The 12,837-nt window shown below is 41.9% G+C and overlaps 2 protein-coding genes across 2 annotated transcripts; one reads left to right on the top strand and one right to left on the bottom strand.

Moving 5' to 3' along the window:
• Positions 1-1,305: 1,305 nt before the first annotated feature.
• Positions 1,306-8,012, bottom strand: LOC134178169 (NADH dehydrogenase [ubiquinone] flavoprotein 2, mitochondrial-like). The gene is made up of 9 exons (XM_062644981.1): positions 7,957-8,012; positions 7,840-7,896; positions 7,714-7,776; positions 7,544-7,631; positions 2,553-2,652; positions 2,227-2,324; positions 1,780-1,889; positions 1,649-1,725; positions 1,306-1,577 (listed from the first exon to the last, which is right to left on the bottom strand). Exons 1-9 carry the CDS (start codon positions 7,993-7,995, stop codon positions 1,487-1,489), a joined length of 723 nt encoding a protein of 240 aa, XP_062500965.1. The 5' UTR covers positions 7,996-8,012; the 3' UTR covers positions 1,306-1,486.
• Positions 8,013-9,332: 1,320 nt separating this feature from the next.
• On the top strand, positions 9,333-12,135 carry LOC134177933 (uncharacterized protein K02A2.6-like). The gene is made up of 3 exons (XM_062644710.1): positions 9,333-9,824; positions 9,896-10,509; positions 10,905-12,135. The coding sequence occupies exons 1-3, from the start codon at positions 9,333-9,335 to the stop codon at positions 12,133-12,135; spliced, it is 2,337 nt and encodes a 778-aa protein (XP_062500694.1).
• Positions 12,136-12,837: the final 702 nt, after the last annotated feature.

Genomic DNA, 12,837 nt, shown 5'->3' with positions numbered 1-12,837 from the left:
GTACAATGCTGTAAGAGTGCAATGGAGGGACTTTGTTATATGTGAAGGCTGCTACTGGCGACAAGAACAGTCACCAGTGAATGAGACTGAATTTACAAAAACCTTTGTTACTGGTGGTTATTACAAAGCGCAGCTAGCACCAAAACTCACGCTACTAGTACTAAATACAAACTACTTTAGTGTCAAGGCAACAGTACAAACAGAACTGTTTTTAAAGACTGCTACTAGGCAACTACAATGGCTGGAATCAGAACTGGAAAAAGCTGACCAAAATGATGCAAGAGTGATTATTTCAGGTCATATACCACCCGGTATCTCTACCCATGGTCTGACTCCGCTTTGGTTTGCAAACTATACTAAAGCATACGTGAAACTAACTGCAGCAAGATATCCTCATGTTATTGGAGATTTGTTTTGACAGTAGTTGTACTGTATTGCTGATAACCATTACGTAATTTGTCACAGGACAGCTATATGGTCATCTACACAGAGATGACTTCAGGTTTTTCTATGATCACGATAATGAGCCAACAGTGGAACAGTCAGCTGCATTTATCTTGACTGGATCTCTATCTCCAATTTATGAAAACAACCCGTCATTCCGACTTGTCTACATTGATGATGTAACAAAGTCATTCATAGACTATAAGCAATGGTACCTCAACTTGGCCATGGCAAATGGTATGAAAATGTATGTACTAAGTACATTCTCTAAGTCTGTTTTGTCATACATCTATTGTGTACAAGAAATAAACTCTGTATGCTCTATATTACTGTTCTAAAGTCCCATTTGTTGTTGCTGTGTGTTGCTACTGTAGAACATCGAGAGACCTACTGGCAATATGAGTATGCATTCTCTGAGGCCTACCCATCATGTTTGGGCCAAGTAATCGACAACCAAAGAATCATGCAGCTGTCTGATGGCATTATTTCAAAGTCAAACGACCACACGTGGCTGCAGTACATTTGGCATCGTGCCAATATGTACATCCCAGATAAGGACACATTCTCACAAAACCTACAGTATTGCTGCATTCGCAGTTCAACTGAAGAAGAACTGGAAAAGTGCAAGAAAGATCACCCATTCATTCCAGGGTAAACTAATAAATCAGCAACTGTGAAACTGATATCCTGAATAAACTGAAATGACTGTCAGGAAAGTGCCTTGTTGTAGCTCCAAAACTGTTGCTGTATGTCTAACAGTCATGTTGAAATCGAGAAGCAGTTCCTCATAAACATCTGGCAGTCTCTATTTACTGCACATAATTTGTGAAAAATAAATGGACAAGTTAGTGTCATGCACACTTTACAGTGGCCACTTTGAAAACACTGATAATGATCAACATCTTACAACCGTTAATCATACCGAGGTTCTTGTATAATGGTGCAACATCCACACCCACTCCATTGAGCATATTGAGTAATGATTATACATATATGTGTAGTGCTAGAGACAGACCTTACATATTCTGTTCAGTTTTACAAGTCACAGATCATCTCGAACTCCAAATCCAGGGCCAGTTGGAGGTTCTGTTAATGATGTTAGTCTACCATGAGGTTCCGCAGCAAAACGACCCCTAAATCCAATTACTCTGTTTAATACCCAATACTTATTGTACAAAAATTGTACTACAGCGTACTACAGTACCTTGGTCCTGGTTTTGGCCGTTGTCCTTTAGCAAATGAATCTATGATTTCTTCAGTAAGTTCAGGGGTCAAATCCTCCTTCAATTTAACAGTAACTGACTTCATGTGGTGTCAGTGATTACACAAGCTTACATAATAATCATCTCCTATCATCATCATAGGAGCATTCACACATGCAGCTAAACACTCTGCTTCTGATAGAGTAAACATCCCATCATCAGTAGTCTCACCAATGTCAATTCCTAAAACATAAAACATTATCAAATGCTCTTTGTTTACAAAACCCACACATCATCCCTTGATGATCAGTAAGTTTCTTAAGTTCCACAAGCATATTGTGATGTATATACAATTGTGAACCATAATGTAATATATAAACAAAGTGATAGTACAGACAATTATCACAAAAGAACAGCAACTATAATTAATGCAAACTCAAATACTACAGTACAGTACCAACCACCTGTGCTTCCTTAAGAATTCGTTCAAATATTCAAGACCACATATTTCATCCATCAATCATTAGTAGAAGTCAAATAAACTAATTGATGTTTCTGTACACAATATGCTCCAACCTACCGAGTTTGTTTCGTAGGGTGTCGAGTATTTGCTGAGATCCACACAACATACAAGGTGTTGTGGTGCACACTTCTATATGATATTTCCCGATTGGATTTCTGATTAGGCAACCAAGTCAACAATAAACATTGAAATATACTTATTGACTAAAGCCTAGTTCACAATATGACGCCGACGCTCAGTAAAGCGTCAAACTTCAAAGAAACCACCTTGACGTCGGTGGCATTCTTTGATGTTGACGCCGACGTCAACGCTGGAATAGGATTCATTTCTATTGTTGACGTCGACGTTGGCGTCAATATTGTGAACCAGGCTTAACAGATAACCTGTTGAACATTGTGTAGAATGTTGCCACTTCATAGACTCTCATCCTTGACATACCAAGAACTTCAGCTACTTTGTGCATTGCAGATAAAGGAAGCCAACCTATAAAATAATTCCAATAAGAGTGTATCCAGACATATCCAGATATCACATATCCCAATGCAATTTAGAAATATGCAGAACATGCAGCTGCCTGTATTAATTAGCCTAAATCAGTCTCATACATATGACATACTGCGCTTCCTTTCTAGTTTCAGACAATTCATAAATGAGTGCCAGATAGCGACAGAAACAAGAATGGGAATATGATATCCACACACAAGATTAATCCAACTTGGATTAAATCATACCAACTCTTTTGACACACACACACACACACACACACACACACACACACACACACACACACACACACACACACACACACACACACTTCAACGCTACTCAGTTACGAGCTAACGACTCCTAAACAATGTATAAAAAAGGAGAACTGATAACTTTTCTGATCTTGATGTTGATAAGCTCGCATATGAGAAGCGTAAGTCCAGCTTTAGATCAACATGTTCTGGTACACAAAGAGCGTCTCAGAGATTGTTGTATGGCTTTTGGGATGTTGCTGTGAGTTCGCTCATGAACAATAAGTCCAGTTCATAATCAACAGTCTCGATTACATGTACGACATATATGTTGACTTGTGGTGGATCCAGTAAGAATTTCATGACACATTTGACTCTTTTTCTCAATTTTCTTCATTTTCTCTGTTTCAAAACTTCTTAGACCACACATGATTTGGTCTTTCCAAGTAGAACGCTCAAAAGCTGCAACTTCCCAGTTTGTTTAATTAAGAGATGTTGACATTTCACAAATGATGCCGAATCTTGTCTTTGGGCCACCGGATCGTCTTGATGCATGGAGCAGTTGACCAAAAGAACTTGCTTTGGCAGTCTTTGTCATCCATTCTGACTATGTGGCTGATCTATTTTAACTGCTGCTTCATTCTATCCCAGCCATACCACCTCTTCTCAGGACTTTGACTCAAAATACAGCAAAGACAACTGAGAAGAAATTTTTGCAGTACTTCACTGTCTGTCCGGTATAAGGTCCATGACTGGAACCCTTACATGAGGGTTGGAAGCACAACTGCTTTGTAAACCTGTACTTTCGTACTCATTTGTATTCCTTGTTGACTCCAAAGTCTCTTCTGTAAAGCACCACAAGCTCCACTTGCTTTTGTAACTGAGCTGTTATGTCTTTTTCAGCAGTGCAATTACCTGAAATAATTACATAACACTTCCAAGATAAGACAAGAAGAAAACTTTCTTCAAAGCCACTCCGTTTCTTACCAGGAGCAGGTTGGAACATATATTTGGTTTCTTGACATATATTTGTACACCCAAATGCAAGACCATGTGTTGTTACTTGTATTTCATCTGCTGAGTGAGCAACAAGAACACAATCGTCTGCAAAAAGTAGATCCCATTCTATACTGAACAGACACTCCTCTACTACCCACTTTACAAATCATTTCAGCCATCATGGCTGCAAGGAAGAGAGCAAATAAAGTAAGTGCCAACACACAACCTTGTTTGACTCCTGTTTTCACGTAGAAGCTCTGAAATTCATCACCTTCACAAACAACTTCTGCTTTGTGTAACTGTCTGGCCAAGCTGACAAACTTGGGTGGGCAACCCATTTTTCCTTTCCACAGAGCCTAACGATTGACTGAGTCAAACGGTTTGTTAGATCCATAAAACCATATAAAGTGATTTTTGTTGTTCTTTGCATTTTTCTTGCAGTTGCCTCCTTCCTCCACAAAAAGCCACATTGAGACTCTGGAAGTATGTCTTCTGCAATTGATTCTGATAATCTATTCAACAATATTCTTGATAATTCTTTACCAGCAATGGACAGCAGTGATATTCCTCTCCAGTTTCCTCATTACGATTTGTCACCTTTTAAATGGTAACTATAATAGCATTTTTCAATACTTGTGGTACCTCCTCAGCATCCCAAATTTTGCGAATAACCTCCATGAATTCTGCTACAAAAAATGGTACCACCTTCCTGATAAAATTCAGTAGCTGAATCATCTGGGACTGCAGCCTTGCCAACTTTTAAAGATTTAATGGCATGCCTAATTTCTATATGTATTTGGCAATTCATCCATGGCATGACACAAAGGTCATTATGGTAGACTAGTGCATCCAGTGCTGCAGCTGTAACTGACGCATCTCTATTAAGTAAAGACTCAAAGAGACGTTTCCAAAACGAGCAAGAATTTCCACCTTGCTACTGACCATCCTCATTACGTAAAGGCATGGAACAAGACTGAATTGGACCAATGACTGTCTTTAATTCACTGTACAAGCGTTTGTCATTGTTGTATGCAAGCACACAATTTTCCACCCTCGTCGCATATTTGACGCAATTCACGCTGAGCTAACTTCTTATAGCGTCTTAAAGGACTCTCAATCTGGGAGACTGTGGACATTGTTGAAGCCTTACATAAGCTTCATCTATTCTGTTCAAGAGGCACTGTATTTCCACATTGTTGCTGTCAAACCAGTCTTGCCTTTAGTGTTTCTCATAACCAATTGTTTCCTTAGCTGCATTTGTTGCAACTTTCTAAAGTCTACACCAAGAGCCCTCACGGACTCCAGACATTTTCAATTCTTAATTACAACATCTTAATTAATTACAATATCTGGGTCATTTAGTTGATTGACATCAAGTTTTCTAATTAATTAAACACCAATAGAAGCGCCTATTGGTCACAATTTTGAAAGCTACAGTTGACCTAAAAAATAATGATCTGTACAGCATTCTGAACTTCTGATAACTCGGGTCAACTCAAAATCTTGCATATCTCTATATCTGGTAATGATGCAATCGAGTTGATGCCAATGATGCAATCGATATTGTTTCCAGGTTGTTTTCAGTTTATCAGGCAACTGAAATCAATTGTTGGTAATGCTGAAATGATGAACGGCACAAAGTCGGAGCAATAGCCAACCATTCCCATTCACTTTACCAACTTCATGATGCCCTAGGATTTCTGGCCAACAATCACTGTTTCGACCAACTCTTGCATTGAAGTCACCCATCAGGATAAGCTTGTCATATACCGGAATTTTGACTAGAATATTATGTAGTTGGTCATAAATGTTTTTTGATTGATTCCTCTGACGTTAGTGTTGGGGTATACACACTGATGATTGTTAGAAACTTGTTCTTGCTTAATTAAAGGAATCTTAGGCTCATTATCCGATCACTGTGAGCAATGGGAAGATCTGAGTTTACTTATTTTCTTTCTAATTGCAAAACCAACACCTAAGACTCAGCTTTGATCCTTTGGTTTCCCTGACCAATAGAATTGATATCCAAACTCATCTAGACTGCCCTGTTCAGCAAGTCTTGTTTCTGATAGAGCAGCAATGTCAATTTCAAAAACTAACAAGGTAACTCGGTAGTAATCAGAACTTATCTTCTTTCAGGACATTCAGAACTTTCGTGATCTAGCATTGATCTCATAATTCAGCAGCCAGTTTTCTTGACCTCAACGCATGAAGGAGTGTTCCTCTCAAATGTACATGTGGTGGGGAAATGAGTTTGTCCCTGTGCATGCAAGACTGAGACATTCTTACATGACATTCTTTGCACAGATCAAGCTAATCAATGAAGTTGCATGTGCAAGCAACGAAAGAAAACGCGATCCCTGACAACAAAATGAGACTTCATTATAGGAGAATTAGACAAGAAGAGATTATAGTGATGACCTGGATGTCCAGTCATTACGCTCACTCAGGCAAAACACGAGTACGTACTACTGATGGACCGATCAAACGGGACGACCAGTAGACGTCGAGATTCACAGGCTTGTAAGGGTAGCCTTCCCGGTGTGTTTCCAAGATATTTCCAACAGCAGACTCTAACGGCCACCCAGACACAATTTATGATGAACTGATGATCGAGCTACAAGAGGTACATCCTATCTAGATTAATCACAACTCGCGAATCACTGTAGCCACTGTCATTCTTCAAAATAGGCTGGCAACCTATGAGCTCTGGGCATGTTGCCACGCCATCCACATCTGGGAACACATGCACACACACACACACACACACACACACACACACACACAAACACACACAAGCACACACACACACAAATGGACAAACTGGACGAATGTTAAGCCCTCCACGTCTTTCGATGTCGACCTTGAGGTCAGTTGTGGAGATAGCTCCCCCTGCCTCTAGAGACAGGGCCTCCATGCGCTACGTGGAGTCTTGGGGCCAGCACTACAATCCACCTGGAGCTTGGCCAGAGTCATCCAGGGGCACTGACAATGGTGCAACTCTGGGACTGGACACCAAGGCCCACACATACCCGTCTGCTGCATGATGTTGCTGCCAAGCCAGCGGTCTTGTCCAGCCAGCAGTCTTGTCCACCCCAGTCAATGACCAGGTACTCATTTATACTCCTGAGTCAAGAGAAGCGAGTGTGGGTGAGTTTCTTGCTCAAGGAAACTGCGACAGTGTCGCCTCCACCAGGATCGAACCTTCAACCCTCATCACGGAATACAAGATCAAAGAATACAAGATCCCGGATGTCATCACCAATGCTGTACCATCTGCTCCACCGCCCGCCCGCCCCCCCCCCCCCACACACACACACATGCCACACACACACACACACACACACACACACACACACACACACACACACACACACACCACACACACACACACACACACACACACACACACACACACACACACACACACCACACACACACACACACACACACACACACACACACACACCACCACCACCACCACCACCACCACCACCACCACCACCACCACCACCACCACCACCACCACCACCACCACCACCACCACCATCTACTATGAACAATTAAAAATCGCGCAATCACAGAAGCTCAGAAGTAAGTAAAACAGAACTTCTGTTAGTAACTTCTATTTACCATACCATGTTGCCTCTGAGCTAAGTCAAGAGCTGGAATGACTGCAGCAGCCTTGTGGCCTCCCGGGTAGTTACCAATTATCGTTTCTAGCCTCTGTGACAACCATACAGCACACACGAATGTCCATGCAATTATCAGCAATTATCAATTAGTTCAGACCATCAAACCACATTACCTTTTTGTTCTCTTCTGTGAACTCAAAAGGCGTATCAGCGTTGTTTTCTGATGAATCCCTATGCTGTTAATAAACGCTAGTTACGCTGTCAATTACCAAATGTCAACCAGAATTTTGAAAACCGACCACAAATTCAGCTCCCGCGTACAGACGCTGACGTGCCGAGAACAGACGACTACAAGCCTAAGAAAACATTTTTTCGCTTTACTTTGACTTGCTATTATACAGTCTCAAACAACTCACCGGCCTTGACAAGCAACTCCTTGCCCAAGCCTTCAACATAGTAGGCGATCACGTGATCTGAGAAGTACGAGCGAAACGAGCACGTTTGTTCTAATTAGTAGAGCGTCCTGTCTGGTGTGGCATGTGGTATGTTAGTGTTATGTTTAACAGTTACCTATGTGCAATTATATATAATCATCAGTGTATTACTATAATAGAAAGAGTCAAACCCTACTAAGCCCGAAGACAACATGGTGTCACACGTGAGATTTTGGCTGAGTAAGCCCAGGTCTAAGTCTGAAGGAGCGTGAAGATACCCAATTGTGTTGGAGTAATATAATGGCAACCTTTCAGATTGCACCGCCAGAGACGTTCGATTGTACCAGCCCTGATATATACGTGGCCAGTATGGATCCACCGCTTCAAACGATTCCGTACAGCTTCCGGATTAGAGGAGAAAGACGGGAAGATTCAAATTAGCACACTGGTCTATGCGATGGGACCGAAAGCTGAGGAAATCTTGAGTTCATTCACCCTCAGGCGAAAAGCTATAATGAGTTGAGAAGCAAATTTGATGCACACTTTGTAGAGTGACGCAATGTGTACAAGAACCAGAGGAGTCGGTTGATTCTTTTGGCACTGCGCTGTACAACCTGTGGGAACACTGCATGTTTGGTGACCTCCACGATGAGCTCATTAGAGACCGCATTGTAGTAGGTTTTGCGCAATTCGAGTTTGTCTGAGACACTGCAGTTGAATTCTGAACTAACCTTGGAGAAAGCCATTTCGAAGGCTAGACAAAAGGAGGTGGTCAAACAACAACAAGTGGTACCTGCAGTCATGGAGGCGGTTCGTGGACGACGTCCAGTGGTGCAAACCAAACAAAGGAAGACTGCCAGCGTACACAAGGCGAAAGAGTTCGTGGTCGGGTGGCAGATCAATATCAAGAGATTCATGCCCGAGATGCGGACAGACACCGTCGCATGGTAGAGCTGCGTGCCCAGCAGCAACGGCGAAATGCCTTAGTAGGTCATTACGCAGGCATGTGTAAATCCAAACAAAACATCGAAATCATTGCGGATGCTAGCTTTGAGTTGGATGATTTCCGTGGTTATCTATGCTTGGGTGTTAAATCTATCGGAACTGTAACAGGTGCTTGGATGACCAACACGAAAGTGAATGGAAGAGAGTTGAGGTTCAAGATCGACACTGGTGCAGACGTTACAGTTATACCAGAAAAGGTGTACAAACAACCTTCAGCAACGCTAAACTTCAAACTGTTACCAGACATTCACTATGTGGCCCAGGAGGACATGCATTAGATGTGCATGGGAAGTTTGTTGCCAAGCTCCAAGTCAAAGCGTTGACCACACAGCAGGAAATATTTGTGGAGAGGAATGACAAGATGTTTACTTGGCAGACCAGCCATAGAAGCTCTGCAAGTAATCAAACACTGTGAGACAGTACACGAAGGTGCAAGTAATCTGGTTGAGGTGGCTGATGTGCAAGCTGAATTCCCAAATTTGTTTAAGGGCCTTGGAAAGATGAAAGAAGGGTACACTATCTGTCTGAAATCAGATACAAAGCCTTTTGCCCTGTCGACTCCCAGACGAATACCTATCCCTTTGATGAAGAAAGTGGAGGATGAACTGCTGAAAATGCAAGTGGAGGGAGTAATTTCGAAAGTAGATCAACCCACTGATTGGTGTTCAGGAATGGTCATTGTTCCTAAGTCTAATGGTTGCGTGAGAGTTTGTGTTGATATGTCCAAACTCAATGAGAGTGTAAAAAGAGGAAGAATGGTATTACCTTCAGTAGAACACACTCTAGCTCAGTTACAAGGAGCTCGCGTTTTCAGTAAGCTCGATGCGAATAGTGGCTTTTGGCAGGTACCGCTGTCAAATGAGTCTACCGTACTCACGACGTTTATAACGCTATTTGGTAGATTTTGCTACAACAGATTGCCATTTGGTATAACATTGGCACCAGAGCTATTCCAAAAACAATGTCAGAGACACTCAACGGTTTGCCAGGAACTCTGTGCTTGATGGATGATATTCTTGTCTATGGGAAAACACAAGCAGAACATGAGCAACATCTTCGGAAAGTCCTAGATAGAGTACAACAAGCCGGTCTTACGCTTAACCAAGAGAAGTGTATAATTTCAACAAACACAGTGAAATTCTTAGGTCATGTCGTCGATCATACAGGTATCAGAAGTGATCCAGACAAAGTTAATGCAATTAAGGAGATGCCAGAGCCGTCGACGCCTACAGAAGTCAGGAGATTATTAGGCATGGTAAACCAACTGGGAAAGTTTCTCCCAAGATTAGCTAAGGAAACAGATCCATTGAGAGCCTTGATTACCTCCAAGTCAGAGTGGATGTGGGGAGACAGTCAACAGCTTGCTTTTGAAACAATGAAAGAAGATCTGTCTCAACCACCAGTTTTAGCTTTATATTCTCCAACCAGACCAACAGCTGTGTCTGCAGATGCGTCAGCATATGGTCTAGGAGCAGTTATTCGACAGAACCAAGACAATGGAGAATGGAAACCAATTGCATACGCATCAAGGTCACTTACCTGTGCAGAAGCTAGATATGCGTAGATAGAGAAGGAGGCGCTCTCTATCACATGGGCATGCGATCGATTCCATGACTACTTACTGGGAATGACATTTCACATGGAAACTGATTATAAGCCTTTGTGTCATTCCTGAGTTCAAACAGACGTTTGGAAGAACTACCTTTACAAGTTCAGTGATTGAGATTACGACTGATGCAGTATCAGTTCACTATTTCTCATGTCCCAGGTCGTAACCTTCATACTCCAGATACCTTATCGAGGAGTCCAGTCCAGGAAAATTGAGCAAGTTTAAAAAGCCAGGAAGTAGCAATTGCATCTGACGAGTATGTTGATCACATACTGGATTCTCTACCGGTGCAAACACAAACTTTGGCCACAATAAGAGAGCAACAAGATGCAGATGAAACAAGCTACCAGCTGAAGCAATTCTGCAGGAATGGATGGCCGCCCAAACATAAGCTTAAAGGAGATATCAAGAAATTCTGGGCAGTTTCATCAGAACTGTCTGTGGAAGATGGCCTATTACTACGTGGTAGCCGACTGGTTATCCCTACCTCAATGCAAGCAGAGATTCTGCATAAGCTTCATTTGGGACACCTTGGCATTACCAAATGTAGAGAGAGAGCATGTTCAGCAGTTTGGTGGCCAGGAATTACATCACAATTACAAGATAAGATTGAACAGTGTTCAATATGCAACAAACAACGTCCTATACCAGTCGAACCCTTGTTGCCAACTGTTTTTCCTAGTCGATTGTGGCAAACGTTGGGCACTGATTTGTTTGAATGGAGAGGGAAGTCTTTTCTACTAGTCGTGGATTATTATTCCAGATACCCTGAAGTCGTTTCCTTGTCAAGCACATCTTCCAAAGAAGTAATAGACAAGATGAAAGCCATGTTTGCTCGACACGGCATACCAGATGAGGTCAGATCGGATAATGGTCCTCAGTATGCCTCTGATATATTCGCAAAGTTTGCAAAAAAGTACGACTTTGTGCACACAACGAGTAGTCCGAGATATCCCCAATCGAATGGAGAAGCTGAACGAATGGTACAGACTATGAAGAAACTACTAATGAAGAGTGATGATCCTTACCAGGGATTGTTGTCTTATCGTTCAGCCCCTCTGTCAAATGGATATTCTCCGGCAGAATTACTAATGGGTAGGCAACTGAGAAGTTTTGTCCCAACCACACTAGCTACTCTTTTACCTAAACGTGTCCCCTACAGAGATATACAAGTCAAAGAACAAGTTCAGAGACAGAAGACAAAGGAGAGATTTGACAAACACCATAGAGTCAAAGAATTACCACCATTATCTCAAGGAGAAAAAGTTTGGATTCCTGATAGAACAGAGAGAGGGTCAATTTTACAACAGTCTAAAACACCAAGATCGTATACAGTAGCAGCACCATCAGAAGAATTTCGTAGAAACAGAAGACACATAGTCAGAGATCATCAACAAAAAGAACCAGTACCAGAAGACCAGAAGACTGAAATGAAGAAAGAAGAACCAACAGAAAGTACAGTGCAACATCCACCTTCAATACAAGCAGGTCTAACAACAACAAGAAGTGGTCGAGCTGTCAAGCCACCGCAGAAACTAGACTTATAGTTTAAAGTTTGACTATATAGTGTTAGAGTTACACCAGTTTGAGTTAGATGTTTTACAGAGCTGGGAAAGGGGGATGTGGCATATTGTGGTATGTTAGTGTTATGTTACCTATGTGTAATTATATATAATCATCAGTGTATTACTATAACTATCATACAAAGAGTCAAACCCTACTAAGCCCGAAGACAACAAAAGCCAGTCTCTTATTAGGACGTAATGAAAGAGTTTACTTTTTGTTAAGTGAATAGTATTTACATAATTTTCAAAGATTGAACGTCCAGTGATTCTAGTTTTACCTGTTAGCAGGAAAACGCCAATAAATACGTAAAGAATGCAAACAACGTAATTCTGTACCATTACTACAGTTAGCAATCACTTTGCCTTCAATTCAAACAGTTTTTTCTGCTTACAAGATCACAGCTGGTCGTCAGTGGACACACCGGGGGGGCTGGGAGCTGGGGGGGCTGGGAGCTGGGGGGGGGGCTGGGAGCTGGGGGGGCTGGGAGCTGGGCTGAAGTCCCCTCGCTCAGTGTAGGAATTGAACTTTTCTGTGCCAGTGTCTTTTGCAAATCTGTTTACGGTCTGGCAGGCGACGTACTTCCACGGTACAGCTCCCGCCGCTCGTGAACAATGTTACTTATGCATCTTCCTACGCCACATGCTAGGCCACCTTTTAGTTAATTAAAGATCCCGTAGGTGTAA

This window comes from Corticium candelabrum, chromosome 4 (assembly GCF_963422355.1).
Source record: "Corticium candelabrum chromosome 4, ooCorCand1.1, whole genome shotgun sequence".
In the NCBI taxonomy this organism is placed as follows: domain Eukaryota; kingdom Metazoa; phylum Porifera; class Homoscleromorpha; order Homosclerophorida; family Plakinidae; genus Corticium; species Corticium candelabrum.
Note: the sequence above shows the minus strand (reverse complement) of the source record. Positions and strands in the feature narration are given on the sequence as shown.

Bases quoted from the DNA above. Each gene is read 5' to 3' on its own strand.
- LOC134178169 (XM_062644981.1), bottom strand. From the start codon at position 7,995: ATGTTGAAGGCTTGGGCAAGGAGTTGCTTGTCAAGGCCG. The intron at 7,777-7,839 runs GTCGGTTTTCAA...GTTTATTAACAG, and splicing joins ACGCGGGAGCTGAATTTGTG to CATAGGGATTCATCAGAAAA. The intron at 2,653-7,543 runs GTATGGTAAATA...ATTATTTTATAG, and splicing joins CTTAGCTCAGAGGCAACATG to GTTGGCTTCCTTTATCTGCA.
- LOC134177933 (XM_062644710.1), top strand. From the start codon at position 9,333: ATGACAAGATGTTTACTTGGCAGACCAGCCATAGAAGCTCTGCAAGTA. The intron at 9,825-9,895 runs GTACCGCTGTCA...TTGCTACAACAG, and splicing joins CGAATAGTGGCTTTTGGCAG to ATTGCCATTTGGTATAACAT. The intron at 10,510-10,904 runs GTCACTTACCTG...GGCCACAATAAG, and splicing joins CCAATTGCATACGCATCAAG to AGAGCAACAAGATGCAGATG.